Source organism: Musa acuminata, chromosome BXJ2-8 (assembly GCF_036884655.1).
Source record: "Musa acuminata AAA Group cultivar baxijiao chromosome BXJ2-8, Cavendish_Baxijiao_AAA, whole genome shotgun sequence".
Lineage (NCBI taxonomy): Eukaryota > Viridiplantae > Streptophyta > Magnoliopsida > Zingiberales > Musaceae > Musa > Musa acuminata.
The window spans coordinates 4742501-4762546 of record NC_088345.1 but is presented as its reverse complement, the minus strand read 5'-3'; the positions used below and the strand labels follow the sequence as shown (position 1 = coordinate 4762546).

Below are 20046 nucleotides of genomic sequence, written 5' to 3'. Positions count from 1 at the left end.
ATCCACATCAATAAAAGCTTCTTGAAATACTTCATGTCTCACTACTCAGGTCAAGTCCCTCGTTCTATGTTCACCAAACATAGTCCATATTTATTAATCAGTTATACACTCTAATCACCCAGTACTCTAGAGACTAGGTATTGCTATAATTTGTAGGGGCATAGGCACTCTTGTTCTTGAACACATAATAGGTCATAAATCCACAGAACAGGTCTCACCAATGATTAAAAGTAATGTTCACTCAGCAGTAAGGTATAAGAATGTTTGAAAGTGGATTAAGAAGTGAGGTATACCTGAAATAGGATCAGTCTTCATTCTTAATGGATATCCATCTCCAGATGAATTCAACTTCTCCACAAAAGAATTAACTAAAAATCCTAGAAATTTCTGCAGTAAGAAGCAAGAACAAACAATGGTAAAAAAACAGTGCCAGGTTTTTGCAATAACAAGGGTTAGAAGTTAAGCTCTCAAATTGCGATTGTCAAAGGGGAAAAAAGTACCGGTAAGAAACTTTCTTGAAGGTCCTAAAATGACGATAGTTAATCCTTATGCAAATAAAATATCAATCACTACAAAGATAATGCAATAAACCCAGAAACTGTTTTCTACAACTCAGTGTTCACAGTGTTTGTCGTATATATTACATGAGGACATGGTATTGGAATACAAATATGACTTTATGAACAATACTATGCAGAATTGGAATTTGTTTAATTCATATAAAGTTTTCCACCAAATAAAATGCAATTGGTTTAGTCAAAAATCAAGACTATGCATTCCTTTAAGTTGCTCTGTAGTGCATTTTTTTCCGGTTACCCTTAAAATACATTACCATGATAAGGAATACAAGGATTAGAAAAGAAGTACCAGATCTGATCAGCAGTGGCATGACAGAACTAATTACTTCTCTTTAACATCTAGATTTTGTGGCTTGACCTTTTAGGTTGGGCCTTTACCTCAAAGATCAAATAATGTTAGTGAGGCTCCATTCTCCACTACTATAAGTATGGGCACCATATTATTTATTTTCTTAATATACAAGATTTTTAACTCTTTGTGACCTACAGCTACAAAGTTTACATTTTTTTTTATCGTTTCAAGCCTTTATGTTAAATATTTGCTTCTTCATATTCATAAATTAAACAATGTCACAAAATTGCATCTACTGCTTCACTTTTGTAGTATTTTTCAAATTTTCTGTTTTTCCCTTTTTAGGGAGACTCCAATTGGTATACTTGAAAGTTGAAACTATCACTAGCTTAAAACTGAAAATTTAATCAATGCTTATAATTATTCTATTAAAAATGAATCATAATATAAATTATAATGTACAGCTATAATAGTTTAGGCCAATTCTAAGACAACTGTAGTCGTTATGCAGAATAAAAAAACTGTTACGTTGGTGGTTAGTGATAATTAAGGTCCACAGTCACCAGTCCAACTAAGGATCATCAATAGCTAGATATCAGTCAATATTTATTTTTTTATCATTTTTTTAGAAATATGAAGTGGTACAAGTCAGTATACTGCCCAATATACGTTGAGCAATTGGACCAAAATTTTAAACTTTAATCTTTTATGCAATTTATGCTATATGATATAATGGCCTCCCTTCATTACCATTACAATGATCTTTATGGTGCATATAATGGCACCTATTTTGAACTTTATGAGACAATATAAATCTAATGAGTGCTGCCATCACTAGATGAATGTTTGATCAATAGTTTTAATGTAAACAAGCTGCAGATGCAAGAAGGATCACAAACTTAAATAAGCAAAATTGAACAACAGGAAAATGGATAACATATAGTGCCTCTGCATCTTCAAATGCCGATGTGTAACCGAAGGATATCCTGACAGCACCAGTTGGTTTTCCATGCAAGATATCATTGTCATCCCAGCAAACATGCCCAAACTGACATGAAAAGAATGTGAATGATAAATTTACATGCATAGTGCATGAATAGATAACAAAAACATTAAGTGTATATCACACATTTTGGAATCACCATGTACTGTATCGTGCTATGTCAGAAGGGCACATGAGGCCAAAAAAACATCACATTCTTATATGCTGATTTCACACAACTGAGCAATGTGCTGGTGACTATGGAACAAACTCTCACAGTTTGAAATTACATGCCAGTATAAAATCATGCACCTTTAAGATCACACCACGGATATTGTTCTAAATTTCTAATATATTCTGGCTATTGCTTATCATTATCCAAGAATTTAAGAATGTCATCCCATACTTCAAAATAATTTTAAAATGATCCTACTCTATTGACTATCTTGTTACCATCTATAACCAATAAAATAACCTATGTACTTAATTTGAACATCAAGATTCCTTGAAATTTAAAGTGAAACCTATGTGTGCTCGCATACAAATAGGTATTATGCAGGGAATCTATCTGCCCACATCCTGCACCTACATTTTAGAACTTTCGAAGAACGTTTAAATTTTGATAGTTACAAAGCATCAATTATATTCAATTTTTCTCTTAGGATCACCATTTATGATTATTGCAAGCTGCAAATTATCAAGCCACCAAGCATATCACATATTAACTAAATGCCCATACCAAAGAGCAATGTGATGATTACGATTAGCAGATATTAAAGTGCCTACCTAACAACCAAGATGTATAGATACATAAATGTTAACTGACTCAGCACTGTTTATGTGCCGAAAGTAACACAAACATGCAAGGATGTAGAGACTCCTAAAGGCACAAATAGACATATGTGAGTTGGGCCATGTTACTTTTTGGCCTCCGACATGTACAACACATGCTTATACTGGCTACGATTCAGTTCTTTTTTGCATTTCTTTGTGTCATCACTCCCCAGGGATGTTATACTACTTTCCATATCAGTTACCCACCATTCAATGAGATAAAGTTATCCCAAATTCTCTCCAATCTACAGATAGACGTGTATGACTGCCAATATGAACCAACATAAGACTCCTTCCAAGCTGTTTTCTTTCGTAATGGAATGCATCAATAGATATTTTATTCTCTAAAAAGAAACTTAAAAGGGCTTGTTTACATGCAAAAACTATGCTAGACCTGAACAGTAAATGGAGAAAAACTATTTTCATGCTAGGACAAGATAAGCTTGCACAATTTCCATGTTTAACTTTTTAGCTAAACCAATTTTAAGATTAAAGACTAATCATTCTCATCGGTGGTCTATACATCATACACAACATACAAGTGATTTTGGTCCTTTGCTGATTATAAAGATACATGATCTTATCTTATTATGGTTTATTCCAAGTATTGAAATATCGTACCGTACCGGAGTTTCGACATTCGCTTGGTACGGTACGATACTGTATACCGAGCTGTCACGGACAAACTTCGAAACAGGGTGTTTGATGTAATGCTTATGTATGTCCGTGTCTTTTGGCATGTTCATGCCTTGTACAACATGTAGAGGGGCGGCCGAAGGCATAATAGTCCCATTTTAGTTGGGTTGGTGGCCTCTTTAGGCTTGTAAATAAAGGTTGTGTCATGTGGACACGTGCGAGAGCTTTTCGGTCTGTAATGGACCATTTTACCCTTTGTTGTGCCACTGTTCAAAGCTTGTAAAGTCTGTTTGTAATTTGCATTGTCTATGAAGTGTTTTTCGGACATGTTTGCTTGTGGATCCCGATTGAGGCGTTCTCTTTAACCCGTTCTCTCTTTTGTTGGTCCTAAGGGACAATGGGAGGCTTCGGGGAGGCTGACCTTTGCGGACGGACGCGCGAGGGTGCCGCACGACTTAGGCAAAACCAGCTAAGTCCGTGTCATATGGTATCAGAGCGGGACAAGCACTCATAGAAACACTTGACATGCAAACGTGGGGGACCTAGCGGGGCTGCGTTGAGGGCAGTCAGCACACGCGCGACCGTTTGAGGGAAAACGAGCATGGAGATGTAGGGAAAAGAGTCGCTCAGAGGAGCGGACATCTAAGATTGGCATTCAGAGGAATGGCCAACCTTTCGCGCAAGAGGTACCACGAGAACAGGCAAGCTTGGAAGAATTTGGAGCGCACAAAGGTTGGGATGGCTGAGTTTGAGCTACGGCTCAACGTTGACAACTATACTTGATGGTGCTCTAGGCAAGCGAGGCGCTTGGCAAGAATGAGACCATGCAATGTGGAATGAGTTGCTCAACGACCAAAAGAGTTATGCAAAGCTCACAGAGGTGAGGGGAATTGCTAACTCGAAGAATTTGGTACTCATGCATGGGCTTGTATGCGGACGACGGAATGTTCGTGGCCATCCTAAGGCGATCGAAACTCGGCGCCATGGAGCATTGAAACTTTCTCTTCGACATGTGAAGGATACGTCCGTCGGAGGCTAAAGTGTGCAACGAGTTCAGCATGTTGCTAGGCCTTGAGGGGTGCAGCGGGGGCTGTATTGACATGGAGTCGCAATCTAGCAAGTGCGTTTGCAGGAGGCAGAACAGTGCACAGTTTGTTCAGCAGATCGGAGTAGTCCAAGGGGATGGTGGTCTCCGAAACGAAGAGAGATGTTGCTCCAACGGGATAGTTACCCAGGAGGGATAAGTCCCAGCTCTCCAGAGGGAGAATCATGTGAGACGGACCTCACATGTTGGGGAGGAGTACCTCAACAAACAACAACTCCACGAAGCTCGATGGACTGAGCAAGCGACGAGGAGTTGTCGCATGATCTCGCTCGAGAGAATGCATTGGTGGATGCATTGCGAGATCAAGTGGGGGAGCGACCTAAAGCAACTTAAATGAAGGCACACTTGGAGTCGATGTGGAGATCGGACTCAAGGGAGGGCTGACCCGTGGAATGGTGGGCACGAGGGCCACCATCGACTCAATGCAAAAACGAGGAGCGGAGCAACTTGGGTGTAACTTGGCGAAGTACCCAAGCCGCATGAAGGGAGCCAGCATAGAAGTTGGAACGTGGAGCAGAGGCACAGTGCTTTCCTTAGACAGAGGTCAAGGACATGAACTCTTGCAGAGGCAATAGTATGATCATGTTGTTCCATGGGTCCTTCATTCTGACGGAGCGGACTCATCTTGTATGGTGCCAAAGACGAAGGGAGCTTCGGGGCACATGCACCTTATCTCGGAGAAGCATTTGATGGAGGAACTAAGGCGACTCAATTTGCGGAGGCGAAGTTGGGTTCAGAAGGCCTTAGCACAGGGCAAGAGGACGCAGAGGCGGGTACTCTTGAAGAATATGCCACAGTGTTGCCATTCGAGTTGCTATGAAGGAAGCGGTGCGCAGCGGAGATTGTGCTGGTAGGGGCAGAGGCCCAGGATCCAGACAATGGTGCACAAATTACAGTGAAGTCGGTGGACTTCGGGAGCGACTAGGCGACGGACTGTCCTAGAGCGGTGCTTCATCTAGGTGTGACCCAAGAGTGGGTGGATGAAGGTCGATTGCCAAAGGAGCGAACAAAATCGAAGGTGGAGGAGACCCTGCGATGTATTGGCAGAGGCCACACATGGAGGGTTCACAATTTGAGTTTATTCCACAAGGATCAGAATGCAATGGAGATGTCACCAGGAGGCGACATGGTGCAGTGGATCGTGGTGGAACAGTTCGTGGCAATGCGACACACACGACATAGTCCCGGGAGGGACTTGATCATATGGAGGTATGATCGGGAGCTACTGAAAGCTCCACTTCGGTGAACAACACGACGGCAAGAAGGGCTATGGATTCAAGGAGTGAAGGCCATGGTACCGCAGAGGCGGGTCTTCCGGACGTGCATCGAATTTTGCATCGGATGAAAACCTTGGTCATCAGCATATGGGGGCTGTGTTCCACTAAGGGAAAAGTTCGAATGCAAGTACCAGTGAGTTCCATGGGAGGGACTTGATCATGCAGAGGTATGATCGAAGCAGCTGGAGAGTTGGACTGCTCCAGAGCTCATATTCGCTTAAGGGAGCCCGGCAAGTCAGAGGACAAGGCCGAGTAAGCGAACGTTGCTACCAAGGAAGCTAAGGAGAACAGAATCGGTGCGAACCCTACAACATGATGGCAGAGGCCATGCATGGGAGTTGCAATCTGTCTTTCCATCGACCAAATGGACTGCTTGGAGAATACAGAGGTGTTGAAGCAGGGGGGGGTCGAAAGGGGCGAGGAAGCGACGACGAGTCCAGAGGGACTTAGCTACCCAAAATCAAGCAATCAGTTAGAATGGAGGTGGACTCGGAGGAGTGTCACGGAGGCATATCTACTGATTGTGAAGAAAAGGGATGTAGATGCGAGGCGACGGATAGTAGTGCCATGGGCATGGCAGCGCCATGGTACCGCAGAGGCGGGACTTCCGTGAAGGTCATTGATCCCTTGCTCTCATGGAGGAGAGCGCTTGGTCGTGAAAGGGGCCGAGGAGGTGGAGCATGCAGAGGCAATCTCCAAGTACCGAGACAAGGCTGAAGGGCAGAGGCTGAGGAACTTCGTAAGACCGGTGTCAACAAGTTTCTCATCAAGATAGCCGTAAGTGAAGGACTTCGGGTCATGCAAGAGTACACGACCAAGGAACGAAGCAAGCAGTACGCGGTGTTGTACCTTTGCTACTCAATGGAGTAGGCGACAGGGTTGATGGAGAAGACGGTACAATCCCAGAGGCGACCTCATCTATCAGAGAATTACTCCAAGTTGGGGTGAAAACTTCCCGCATTCCAGAAGTTCGATGGCATTGAGAAGGTGAATCACAGTAGCTAACTCAACGCAAGGAGTGCAAACACTTCAAGTGCTTCAGAAGTGTGAGCAAAGAGCAGGCGAAGGCCAGTAACCAGCTCGATGCATGAAGTACAACCTCGGGGAGGCGGGCGAAGTCAAGTAACCTTTGCCTTCTCAACTCTTAAGAGAATGGGCGAAACCGAGTACCCCAATTCTCTTATCTATCCAGCAGAGGAGCTCTGCACAAGTTCAAAGACCCTTCGAAGATAATGGAAGACAATAGTTGTCAAATCCTCACCAACGGTGATCAGTGCTACTGAGAGTAGATTGTCTGCTTCATTTCCCAATGAAATGTCAATCGAAAGCGGAAGTGATGCGAACCTACTTGGATGTGACAACTAACTGAAAGAAGAGTCAATGAGCAGATTCTGTGGAGGAAGGACCCAAAACTTCAGAAGTTTGCGAGGCGATGCTCGTTAAAGCTCCAACAAGCATCGAACCAGTTCAAGCAGCATGAGGAATCTTTGAGAGACTGGCGCAGTAAGGATGGTCTTTTCCTTCATCTGGGGGATCCGCAGGAATCAACAATGATCAACACAACTCAGCCAACCCCACACCAGAGTCAGAGTCATTGGTGAGTTAAAGCAGCATGGCGGATCAAAGGTTCGACTACTCAAAAACAGCAGCGGAGAGCAGCTGGGAGTCAAGAGGCGCATTGTAGCTGGAGCAGAAGATTGAAGACTCAGCAAAGGCGAGGAGTTGCAGTGTCGACAAAGGCTTCAACGAGGACGTCGAAGGAATAAGTGGGGGAGAATGTCACGGACAAACTTCGAAACAGGGTGTTTGATGTAATGCTTATGTATGTCCGTGTCTTTTGGCATGTTTATGCCTTGTACAACATGTAGAGGGGCGGCCGAAGGCATAATAGTCCCATTTTAGTTGGGTTGGTGGCCTCTTTAGGCTTGTAAATAAAGGTTGTGTCATGTGGACACGTGCGAGAGCTTTTCGGTCTGTAATGGACCATTTTACCCTTTGTTGTGCCACTGTTCAGAGCTTGTAAAGTCTGTTTGTAATTTGCATTGTCTATGAAGTGTTTTTCGGACATGTTTGCTTGTGGATCCCGATTGAGGCGTTCTCTTTAACCCGTTCTCTCTTTTGTTGGTCCTAAGGGACAATTGGAGGCTTCGGGGAGGCTGACCTTTGCGGACGGACGCGCGAGGATGCCGCACGACTTAGGCAAAACCAGCTAAGTCCGTGTCAGAGCGGTATACCGTTCGGTATATATATATATATATATATAAAGGCGACGTTACCCCGCGTGGGAGAAGGGAAAGGCGACGTCGCCTTTTATTTTATTATATATATATATATATATATATATATATATATATATATATATATATATATATATATATATACTGCCCGATAATGGGCGGTTTGTGTATCGGTCTGCTGATGGACCGGTACGTACCGCCCACACCAGGCAGTATTATTCGAAATTGAAGACCTTGATTTATTCAATTATGTGGCGAAAAAATAACATTGAACTATTCATACAAAAGATCAAAAGATGAATGAAGGCACAATCTTACGGAATGATGACAAAGCATGTGATGTACCTCAAAGTTTGCAATAAGATCGGAATGAGACAAGTAAAGATATTTGGCACATGCACCTGGATTACAGAAGCAGCCAGTCTACAGAAAACCATTTAACAAAAGAAATTCATCAAGACATTATCATGCCAAAATAACTCAATATTGCATATTTAGTTCAACAAGTCTGCAAGGTGATCTTATTAAGCAATTGTCTTTATTTAAGTACCTGCACTATTAGTTCTAAAAAGCTAAGTTAGTAAAGTACCCAAGCAAATAAGTAATTATACTTTCTAACCATGACAACTTGCTTTACCAATTAATAGCATATAAAATGTTAAAATGTATCGCCATGTAGACATAATCTAAAATAAATAAATGAGATATCAAATGTTGATTGACCTATCAAGCTATTGCAAAATGACATGAAATGGAAGACCGTACTAATGAAGCTAAAGTCTAGGAGAAATTCATATACCAAATAGGAAAGAGAAGCAAATCAACAGACATAAAACCATCTAAACTATCATTTCCTCTTTGAAACCTAAGGCAAGATAAGCACACAACCAAATTTTGTGGGATACTCTTGAAGAACTTATTGCACCTATGCATATTTCTCACTAAATCTTTGTCCCCGCAGATCCCAAGACCCAAAAAGAGAAGAGATTGTATTAGACAGATGACCAGGGTAAAGCTTTGTCAAATTTTATATAAATATATATATCTACCAGTTTCATTATGGGGCTAGGTTGCCATCCAGAAGTGATGCATATGACTAGTGATATCACCCTCAACAAAGACCAATGCCCAGAAAAGATTCGTGCAGCAGACCCACAAATTTGGAACATTATGACTTCTTGTTGTCGTTGCAGGCTTGACTCAGAACTATATGAATTTTAAAAACTGATAATCACACTATATCTCAAGCTGATGTGTAAATTTAAGTAGTCAAAAAGAAGTAGAAGACATGGAAAGATTAATGAAATGACATGAGAATGTTAACGGAACAAACATCATAGATGTCACAACCTAACCTGATGGGAGAATTGACCCATTAATTAGATAAGCCTAAGATCACATGGTTCAATATGCTTCACTGGTAGTGCACTCACCTAGTATTATATATCATGACAATCATATCTTATACGTCTACTGTGGGAGTCGTTGAGGTGTCACAACCTCTACCACTTAAAAGCTTGATGTTCTCGTCAAGGCTCAAAACCAACACATAACCAGAATCATATCCCAGTAGACAGTATGTGAAACTTATTGTAGTGGTAGCTCCACATCCTGATATGTCATGAACCTCATCCATGAATAATCCTTTACTAGATTCAGTCTCTCATCATACCTTACACTATGTCCACTCTATTATCATATGTCATGATTTAACCTAATGGGAAAATTAGTTCATTAACTAATTAGCATAAAACCAAATGACCCAACATGTGTATGCCTAAGTTTATAGACATAGGCCCATCTGGCCCTGTAAATCATCATAATCATCCACTCACTTGCCATGTGGAACTATTCGGGTATCAGAATAGATGTAATGGTCTAAAAGTTTTGGACATTGGTGATCAACTTCAGAAGGCTACATGATCTCCTAAATTACTGCTCTTACTATACATAAAGCATCTTACCTTCTCATACAACTATTCCCAATGTTGTCTTTTCCACCTGTATGTTATATATCATAATGACAAGGAAGCCAAATCTAGAAAAGATACCATCAGTGTAATAGGTAAAATTGTCCTTGACCTTATAGAAATGAGAAGGTTATGTCCATCTTGTTCCGAAAAAAAGAAAGTAACAATATCAATTAATAGAGTTAAAAGGATGCAGAACTCAAATGAAAGCAGAAACGAGAGCCAAAACTAAATATAAGCACTAAAACATATATAATCATTTTCTCACCCGCAACTGAATCCCTGACAGAGAAGCCAACTTTTCAACCTCACGATACCCGACCCAGGAGCCATCTGCTCTTTTCAAATTGAATGCAATAGTAGGACCCATGTCTTGATATGGTGCCTTAAACACAAACAAATAAGATTGGTATTTTACAGAAGATAGCAAGGGCAACCAAACCAAATAGCAAAAACCAACTCCTTCACTGCTTAAATTACCAAGCTTAATTATTAAAAAAAGGCACTGATTAACATTCAGAAAGGCACAAGTGTCTGCAGAAGCATATCCTTCTACATGAATTTAGAATTAAAATCAGAAACAGTTATTTGAAAGTACAACTATTTGATAGCTACAAGTTCATCATCATAATGATAGTTTTTTTTATAAAAAAAAAGCATGCAATTGATGTTGGTCCCAATTGTATTTTTAAAAAAGCACTACAAATTGACTTTGAAATGAAGTTTGATCCAACAACCTATAAAAACAGACAACCCCCTTGGAATAGGAACAATAAAATCCACCTAAAAGATGTATTTTAATAACCTGAGAGACTAAATAAGATTTATGGCTTGATTAAAAACAAAATAACTTTTTTGCTATAACTGACCTGAGAGGTATTTCTGCCATAGATCTTGCAAACTTCCGCTCCATTTTCATGTTTTAAGTCCATCATCTTTGTTCTTGTGTAAGTGGCAAGAGATGCTGTATGCCTGCAATGGAATAACAACAGGATAAATGTCTTCGCAGTTCACAAAGCAATTGTCATCCATGTAGTAAGAGATGAGAGAAACAAGTTTTAGATTCCCTCCCATAGTGAACAAAGAAAGGCCAGAGTAACTCAGCTTTTGCATATTTTACAGCACAAAAATACATCAAAATAGTAGGGAATAACATAGATCGAGTTCATTTTTCAGTATTATCTTTAATGTACTATATAGTTTCCAATTCAATCTAGAATAACAAAAAATTGAAAAATCAATTTTAAAAACATTTATTTGATGCACTATCAAGTAATAGAAAATAAAGATTAAAAAGTTTCTTCACCTATTTGACCTGAAATATTTTCAATTGCCAATGAGAAAATTCAATTTGATGTAGCCGCTATTTTTAATTAAGGCACCTAGTTTCCCGTTACCCGGTATTAAGATTATGTCTCATAATACATATTTGTATCATATACATGAAAATCTCAGAAACCAGTCAACATGGCTTGTTCGCAATACATTAATGATTCTCATGCTAAGAACATGGAATATCTATTCTTGTAGATTGTAGTTGAAGAATTAAAGGTGTTAGGATACCAAGAAAGAGGCACTTCAACTAATTTCCTTCTATTCCATACTAGTTCTCCATTACTTCATGAAGCGAAACTCGTAGAAAAACATAAACATCTTAAAGGAGATTGAGGAGGAAGCGCAAAACAGAAGGCAACTAGCCTAAGCTAATGAGAATAAGCAATCAAAGGGCCAGCAAATAAATATTAAGCAGCATGAATATCATGGAATAAGAAACAGGGAAAGAAGTGTGTCATGGCCTCAAAACAATTGATGGGACATTATTTTACAGGACATGCCTATCATCTTGAACCAAAAAAAATGGAAAAAATATGAGGCATGTTGCAAACATATAATAAAATTGAAGCCCAAGATTAAATTTAAATCACCACCCTCAACTTAAACCTAAACCCAGAAAATGCATACTGATTTATATAATGTAGGAGGCTAGGAGCCATGTGTGTCCATTTTTATGGGTGCTATTTAACTGGGGATATGGAATTCTACAATTGTAAATATTCTGAAAAGGGCAGTCTAACGCAATAGGCTTCTACTAGTGCTAAAAACTTCATTATTGCTAGTGTGGAAGCTAGAAGGTCAATCAAAATAGGCCTTTTGTTCTCAAGTATGATCTCCAAACCTACTGCTAGCTGTTGATTTCCCTTAAATATAACTCTTTTTGTTATGATAACAGTAGTCATTTACTGGTTACAGTCAATCCTATCAGCCACTCTTTTAATTAGATTAGATGTCAAGAAACTCACCATTACCTCCTAGATCATTTTCTTCTACCGGTCAAGTTTCATGGCACTCGTAAAGTTGAGTTCAATGTACAATATGTACACTAGTGGTATCAAGTAATTGCGATAGCAAATATCTCACGGTTTAGAGGAACAAAAGTTTTCCTCACATTTATATATATATATATATATATATATATATATATATATATCTATTTCTATAGCAAACATACCATATAAGGTTTGCAATTTTGATCCGTACCGACATACCGAGCCTTGCTCAATATGGTACGTACCGAGGCATACCAATGGTACGCCAAGGCGTATCGAGTGGTAAGGTTCGTAATTTCATACCATATCGGAGTATCGTGCTCAGCTTGGTATAGTACGGTATGATATATATATATATATATATATATATATATATATATATATATATATATATATATATATATATATATATATATATATATATATATATATATAGTTCAAAAAAAAAAAAAAAAGCTTGACGACGTCGCCTCGTTTCTTCTCCCCGCGAAGTCTCTTCTTCTCTTCGCACGGATGAGGAGAAGTCGCCTCAGACAAGGAAGCGACATCTCATCTACGACGTCCGACGAGGGAGGGTGGCAACGGATCGAGATTGTCGAGGGAGAGCAACGTCGGATCTCTAGGTTCTCCCTTTTCTTCTCCCTCTTCTTCCTTCTCCCTCGGCTAATACCGCCCGGTAGCAGGTCGCAACGGTCGAAATCGACCGTTATCGACCGATTTCGGGTGGTAACGGGGCGGAAACAACCCCAATCGATGGTACCGCCCGGTAGCGGGCATTCTGCGTACCGGTCTACCGACGGACCGGTACATACCGCCTAGTACGGGTGATATCATTCAAAATTAAAATCCTTGACGAGCGATATGCTTAAAATAGATGAAAACCCTTCGAAAATACCTGAAAAATAAAAAGAAAAAAAAGTTAGGATAGGATTTTTAAGTTAAAATTAATGTAAATTAGGTAAGAATAATGTCACATATCTTTTTCGGGCTTTGAGGAGTAGCCTTATACAATGTTTACAATTTCGGTCCTTCCAAATTAGCCTCCTAAATTTGATCCAGTCCATAAATCGTTGCTTTGTTGAGTTTAGAAGGGTGAAAATAGGAGAATAAGAGAGAAATTGTGAGTGAAAATGAGTTTGAGAGAGTTTAAGAGAGTGTGATAGTAAAATAAATTAAAAGAGAGGGGAGGAAAGGGTTTAAAAACCCTTTAGGATGCCTCCAACGGTCAAATTGACCATTTGAAACCCTATATAAGTCTCGACAGTTACCGCCCGAGATAGCCTTGTATCACCAAATACGGGGTTAAAATTTTGGTACCGCCCAGTAGCGGGCGATCTGCATGCCGAGAGGCTCTCGAACTAGTATATACCATCCGTACCAAGTGGTACACATCGAAATTAAAAACCTTGATACTATATACCTAAAAATCATGCTATTAATTATTTAAATGTTTCATTTAATTTTTGTTTTTTTGTTTTACATTGCCACTCGGTGCATTAGACCCCACCTAGGGAAGACAATTGTCACATGGATGTGGCCAAACGGGCAACAAATCCTTGACCTGAAATAAGGGACCCCATATACATGCCGCCAAGCTAGTTGGCTGGGTGTATATTTAATATTGATCGTTCAAATCTTTGTATAACTAGAAAAGTCAATGCAGATATCTATGCATGTACTCCAACCAATACAAAATACATATATCTTAAACATTATATATATATATATATATATATATATATATATATATAACATAACAGTATCATGTACATGTATGCAAATGTGTATTTGTGTATTGTGTATGTATATGTACAAACACATACATGTATTAGTATATGCAAAAACTTTGTATTCTTAAAAAATTGACATTAAAATTGCATCCATCTTAAACAAAATTATTAAAAAAAATAAAACTTAACTTTTCTTAGTAAAGTCACCATAAAAGAGAAATTAATGTTATTTATAAAAAATTCACATGGCTTAAGAATTGCCTTCCTTTCAAGGTTTGCCATTTCGCCCATACATATTTGTATCAACTAGTATTTTAACGGTCTGGGCATGAATTTGGTACACAAACCACCCCTACTACGAGCAATCTGGTATGGTACTTAAAAAATAAATAAATAACATTTTGGCTCATGGAGGAAGGCTCTAGCCCTCTTCTCCTCCATGAGCCCACCGCTCTCGATCCTCCTCAATGCACCACCTATCCACCCACCGCCAAACCATGCCCCATATATCCACTCACCACCTGCCACACCCACCATCTTTTTTCCAATATGCTGCCTCCTCCTCTTCCCTACTACCTCCTCTTCTTTCTTCATTTTCCTCTTCTTCCTTTTTCTTCCTCCCCTCCTCTATCTCCCCCAATAAAGCGTCAGTACATCGTGATGTACCAACACTAAGTAATACTAGTGCTACCAGTACCAGCATTTGTACGTACCAAAATACCAACACTCAGTATTACCAGTAGCAGTATTACAACTGGCCTAGCCTAGGACCGATACGGGGTTGAATACAAGATTTCATTTCTTTCTTTCTTTATCCATTTCTTTTTCAAACAAATAATAATGCGTTATAACATGGATTTAACACTTCGTTCTAACTTCTAAGCCACTCGATAATGCAGTATGTGCTCATATGGAGTGCAACCCAAAATCCTCAGTCTCAACAAATCAAAATGATAAAACCACTTATTTCTAATATCTTATTATAAAAAAAACATATATTGCCATTTATTTCAAATGTTTGTGAAAAGGAATAAGAAATTTTATTTAAAAAAGAAAAAGAGTAAAGAGTCATTTGTAACACATACAAACATGAGTGCATGCACATGCACACACACATACACATACTTGGTTAAAATTTTAGAGCTATTACATTTTTCTTCCTGATGAACAGTTTCCTAACCATACATTTACAGTAAGAATTAAAGAATAACTATGCCTACTTTGGGGTTGGTTGAAAACATACCGGGAGATAGCAGAATGAGTCAATGTATTGATTATCTTGAACCCATGACGGATGGAAGCTATGGCCAAAAAAGATATGGTCCCATCTTCAAGAACTTGTTCAATGTTATCCCTTCTTTTTATGAAATCAACATCAGCAATTGAAGCAGACACAGTGCCTAGAGAACTACAAATTTTAGGTTGGACTGAAATAGTCATAATCAGATAAACAATGTGAAAAGCACATTTTTGTCAGAGTACTAACCTCCACTAAAGTATGTTTTTGTAAGAATCTTTGCTGCTTCTGTGATTTACAATTATTATTAGCAATAGAAAAAATGGAATTTGCAAGCTTTCAATTGTGTAAAATTCTTAACTAGCTGTTAGTTGATACAATTCTTGAAATATAATAAGTTAATAACATCAAACAACCAGAACCGAGTAATCAAATATCAGCTACTGAACCCATACTGGTCCCTTCACAGACTGTACAACATGCCAGACCAATACTGTATACTATAGAATATCGTAAGACAATATGATAAATTAGTTGAAGTGTCAATATACTTTGGCATGGTAAGCTGCATACTAGTAAGCGATTGGGAACAATAAGGTCAGGGTACCATGATGCTTGAATACATGCCCAGTTGCCCACAAGCTCAAGTAACAGAGAATGAACAAGTTCGGTGGTTATAGATTCTCCTACGCATAGGTAAAATAGTTGACGTTGAAACACATCATAAATAAATAGATATGTTCTGTGATGTATTTTAACCATATAGTTACAGTCGAGAACAGGTATCATGTCTAAACATTGTTTATAAGTCCAAGCTACTATACTAATACTAGAGTGCATAACAATTGAAAACTTATGGCATGGCACTTATATTGTCCATTCTATAAGAACTCAATGCACAAGTAGGAAAATTTTAAATTATGGTTTAACAAATACTGTCAATATTTTAGACCATATTCAGCTGAGAGACCAATCCCAATCCCTCCTCCACTGCCTCTATATATATACACCAACACATCGAAACATATATCAATAGAGGAGGCAGGAGAATGATTTTTTTGTAGCGCCATGAAGGCTTGCTTTTCCTTATTGCAGAAATTTGGTAGTTGACTAAAGGATTATAAAGTGAAGTGCACTGAATGAATCAATAAAATGAAGTTAAACTGCAAGCAACAACAAAGACAGTTTTTATTTTTTTGCAACTACAAAAAACTGGTACAAGATCCCATGAAAAGCATGAGTTAGAATCAAAATTGCCAGTTGCAGATGGGGGCTGCCTGGGTAGCCCATGCAAAACCCAGCCTAGTCTAAGCACTAGGCCCATGGTTTGGGGGCTGAGGCTGAATTTCCAGACACTTCATGTATGACAGGCTTGGACCAAGTCATGAACCCCTAGACCATCACAGTGCCATATAAGTTTTTGAGTTTTAAAGTAAAAGAAACAGTAAGATTAAATTGGTTTTCAGATACACTCCATAGTTTTCAGATACACTCCAAGGTACACCACAGGAAATAACAAGATGGACCATGGGATTTGAATGATAATGCTCTAGTTAGCAACCAATACAAGTTTCTAGACACTCTAAACAAATACAGATATTTATATCTCATGATGCATTCATGTAACAGTATCCCATAATCATTTGATTTTCTCAAGATTCTTCTATATTTCCCATATAGGCATGTAATTTGTAAAAGACGAACTACAGTTTCTACAAGAACCCAATGATTCAAATTTAAGATGTAGATTTGCAGTTCTTAAAATAAATTTTCTAAAACTTGTACCTAAAGTCCATTTGATGCATCAACCACAGCATATACATATAGGATGACACAGCTTTAAGGATTTCACAGCTTTAAGAATTTCACATATATCTTACCAAGTGAAAAGAAATATTAATCTTCGACAGTGAAGGATAAGTGTAACAGGTCCATTGCATTTTGAAGTACAATACATCATATTTAAAATCAGATTCTTTTTGTACGGACATATAAATTTATAATATGGAGGATAAAACTGCAAATGTACAAACCCAGATATATGCCTATTGAAAATAAGTAGTATAAAAGCAACATTCAAGAGCATTCAGTAAATGACAACAGAAACCCAATTGGAAACAACAACTCAAGTACCATGCAACATTGTGCATATTGTATACTATACAATATACATGCATGTCATAAGAGTGAAACGTTGGGATATAGCAAATTGGCCAATACCAATTTTCCCCACCATTCCATATGCACATATAATTTTATACTCACCAGGAAGGATCTTCATTTGTTTATTATGTGCCACCGAGAACAAATATGTTGGTACAGCCAGTTATAACTCAAATGACAACTTCTATCATAGTGATAATGCTTTAAGCAGAAAAGACATACTATACTGATGCTAATACACAGGCATTATCAGCACATTTTTCATTTATCAAATCTACAAATTAAATGAACATCTTCCTATTCACGAAGGTGGTGACAAACATCATGATCATCCTTTTGAGGAATGAGGATACAGACATGCGATGAGAGTCTAAAATTTCAGCAGCAGAAATCCTAAATAGAAAACCATAAGATTGCCAAATGTTGCATACCAGATCGAATAACAAGTGCTCCAAGACCAGTTGGATATCCAAAAATCTAACCAGAAACCGAATGCAATTACAGATAATGACGTTCATTAGATATATTTACATATAATTCACTAGTTAAAATTTACCTTATAGAAAGAGAAGACAATAAAATCAGCAGGATATCTTGTCAGATCTGGTGGTTCAGTTGCACAGCCTTTGGCACCATCTATCAATACCATCCAACAACCACTGCATTCCAGATGTGGTAGTTTAGACTTATCTATGTCATTATGCAAGGCAAAAAAGAAACAAACATGAAATTACCAAAATGCAGACATGTAGATGATTCTCAAAATTCAGTAGGTTCTTTGACTGGAAAGAAAAGAAAAAACAATCAGATCTTTATCAATTAATTAATTTCAGAGTTTATATTTTGGTGATTCAAGATAATTAGCAATCACAGTTTTCCAGCACAAAATTCTGAAATTGCATTATGCACTATTCTCAGGATTTAGTTCAACCACAAGCTTTTGGCAAACAAACTTTCTGGGTAACCTTCTAAAAATTTTGACAATTGTTTATACTTGCTCTTTGGCACCACCAAATATAGATTATCAAAGCATCAAGTATGTTAAGTAAAGAATTTAATTAAAGATTAAACTCTTTAGGTAATTGAACCAAATAAGGTGCAAAAAACAGAGAACCAAATAAAGACTATAAGGTACCTAAAGTAAATTAAAGAATTAAACCCTTCAGGTAACTAAACCTAATACGGTGAAAGACAGAGAACCCTATCAAATGTCTTCACTAATTTATTATATAGTTTTGGATGGTAAATGACATGAAAATCATATGATTTAAAGTTCAATGTGCTTGTCTTATATTTCCACCAAGAAAACATATGAAGATAATAAGTACTTTGCTTTCAGATAGAATTACTAAAGAAAAGAAATTAAAGCTTACCGCCCACGTGGTGATCCTGTCAAAGGTTTTCCACCACCTTCCTTGACATAGTTGACCAAATCGAGAGAAAATTTCTGACCAGAGAAATTGCATTCTGAAGGGAATGCAAACAAATTGTATGTGTTTCCTAAGCCAAAAAAATTTTAAGAAATGAAAACAGATGAGTGAGGTCTCAATTCAGCTCAAATTAGCTGTGGAGAATAACCTAAAGATATCTGAAGGGGTTTTTTCCCCAAGTAAAAGTAAATCTTTTAGATACAAGAGAAGCATATATATATATATATATATATATATATATATATATGTATATGTATATATGTCATGACTGTATCTTAAAGATCAGCACCACTTCTAAACCCTGAATAGCTCGGATGTGCACAAAGTGTTCTTTCAGTAATGAGTAAGATGCATAGTAGCAGCTATGCAACAGTAAAAGCAATCATTTGCATCCTACCTGCATGTTATTATCAACAGTCTGTTACAGCATATAATTTACCCAGACAAATGCAAAAAATCTCGTTTTCACTGTCAACACAAGGTGTGAAGAACATATAGTTCTATGGAATGGCTATATTGTTAACCAATATTTCTGAGAGTTTATGCACCCTTAGTTGCCAAAATAATCCAGAAATAAAAGTCATTACAATAAGAGACAAACTAGATCACGCACCAAAAAACGAGGTGTTTGCACTTATAGTATTTATGTAGTTCAAAAAGGTACAATATCTTGTCTGTTCATTAAAGTCATCAAACAACCATACTGGAGTGGTGTATTTCATTATTTTTGGAATTCTGCAATTTGCATATGAAGGTTTTTATAGGATTACCATACTTATTTCTATCCTATGCTCATGTAAATAAGACCAAGGCATTCTACCACATCTGCAAGTTCTCAGAATACTTCCTTTGATAAATGTTTAAACTTTAAACTTTAAAGTATGTTTATTCAATATTCCCTTTGATCTAATCAAAACTAAACTTGTTAACATAACTGGATATGCCCTTTTTTTCATTTACTCCCATAGATAAAAGCTAAGATCCACACGATCAGTATCAAAATCAAGAACAGCCTAACTAAACTTGTTAACATAGCTGGATGACCTTAATTTTTTTTCAGTTATTCCCATAGATAAAAGCCAAGATTCACACGATCAGTATCAAAATCGAGAACAGCCTTGGATCTAAGATCAGAATCGATTAGATTGGATCAATGCATAAGGAATGGTACAAAAAGCATGACCATATATCATAACATTATATTTGTATTATTTTCTCAACAAAAGATATTATGATCATTTTATTCCT

The 20046-nt window shown here is 37.9% G+C and overlaps 1 protein-coding gene across 4 annotated transcripts in view; it reads right to left on the bottom strand.

Annotated features, from left to right (window-relative positions):
- The window catches only part of LOC135618821 (molybdenum cofactor sulfurase-like), a 32291-nt gene that overhangs the window by 9454 nt on the left and 2791 nt on the right, over nucleotides 1–20046 (bottom strand). For 2 of the 4 annotated variants that reach the window (XM_065120115.1, XM_065120118.1), the window contains exons 6-15: nucleotides 18742–18868; nucleotides 17925–18027; nucleotides 17800–17845; nucleotides 15455–15493; nucleotides 15212–15368; nucleotides 10781–10883; nucleotides 10180–10296; nucleotides 8287–8364; nucleotides 1817–1918; nucleotides 294–387 (exon numbers count right to left, since the gene is read on the bottom strand). In XM_065120115.1, the coding sequence (XP_064976187.1) occupies nucleotides 294–387; nucleotides 1817–1918; nucleotides 8287–8364; nucleotides 10180–10296; nucleotides 10781–10883; nucleotides 15212–15368; nucleotides 15455–15493; nucleotides 17800–17845; nucleotides 17925–18027; nucleotides 18742–18868 (966 nt within the window). The remainder of the gene's footprint in view (nucleotides 1–293; nucleotides 388–1816; nucleotides 1919–8286; nucleotides 8365–10179; nucleotides 10297–10780; nucleotides 10884–15211; nucleotides 15369–15454; nucleotides 15494–17799; nucleotides 17846–17924; nucleotides 18028–18741; nucleotides 18869–20046) is intronic. The other 2 variants (XM_065120117.1, XM_065120116.1) reach the window with 2 other exon arrangements.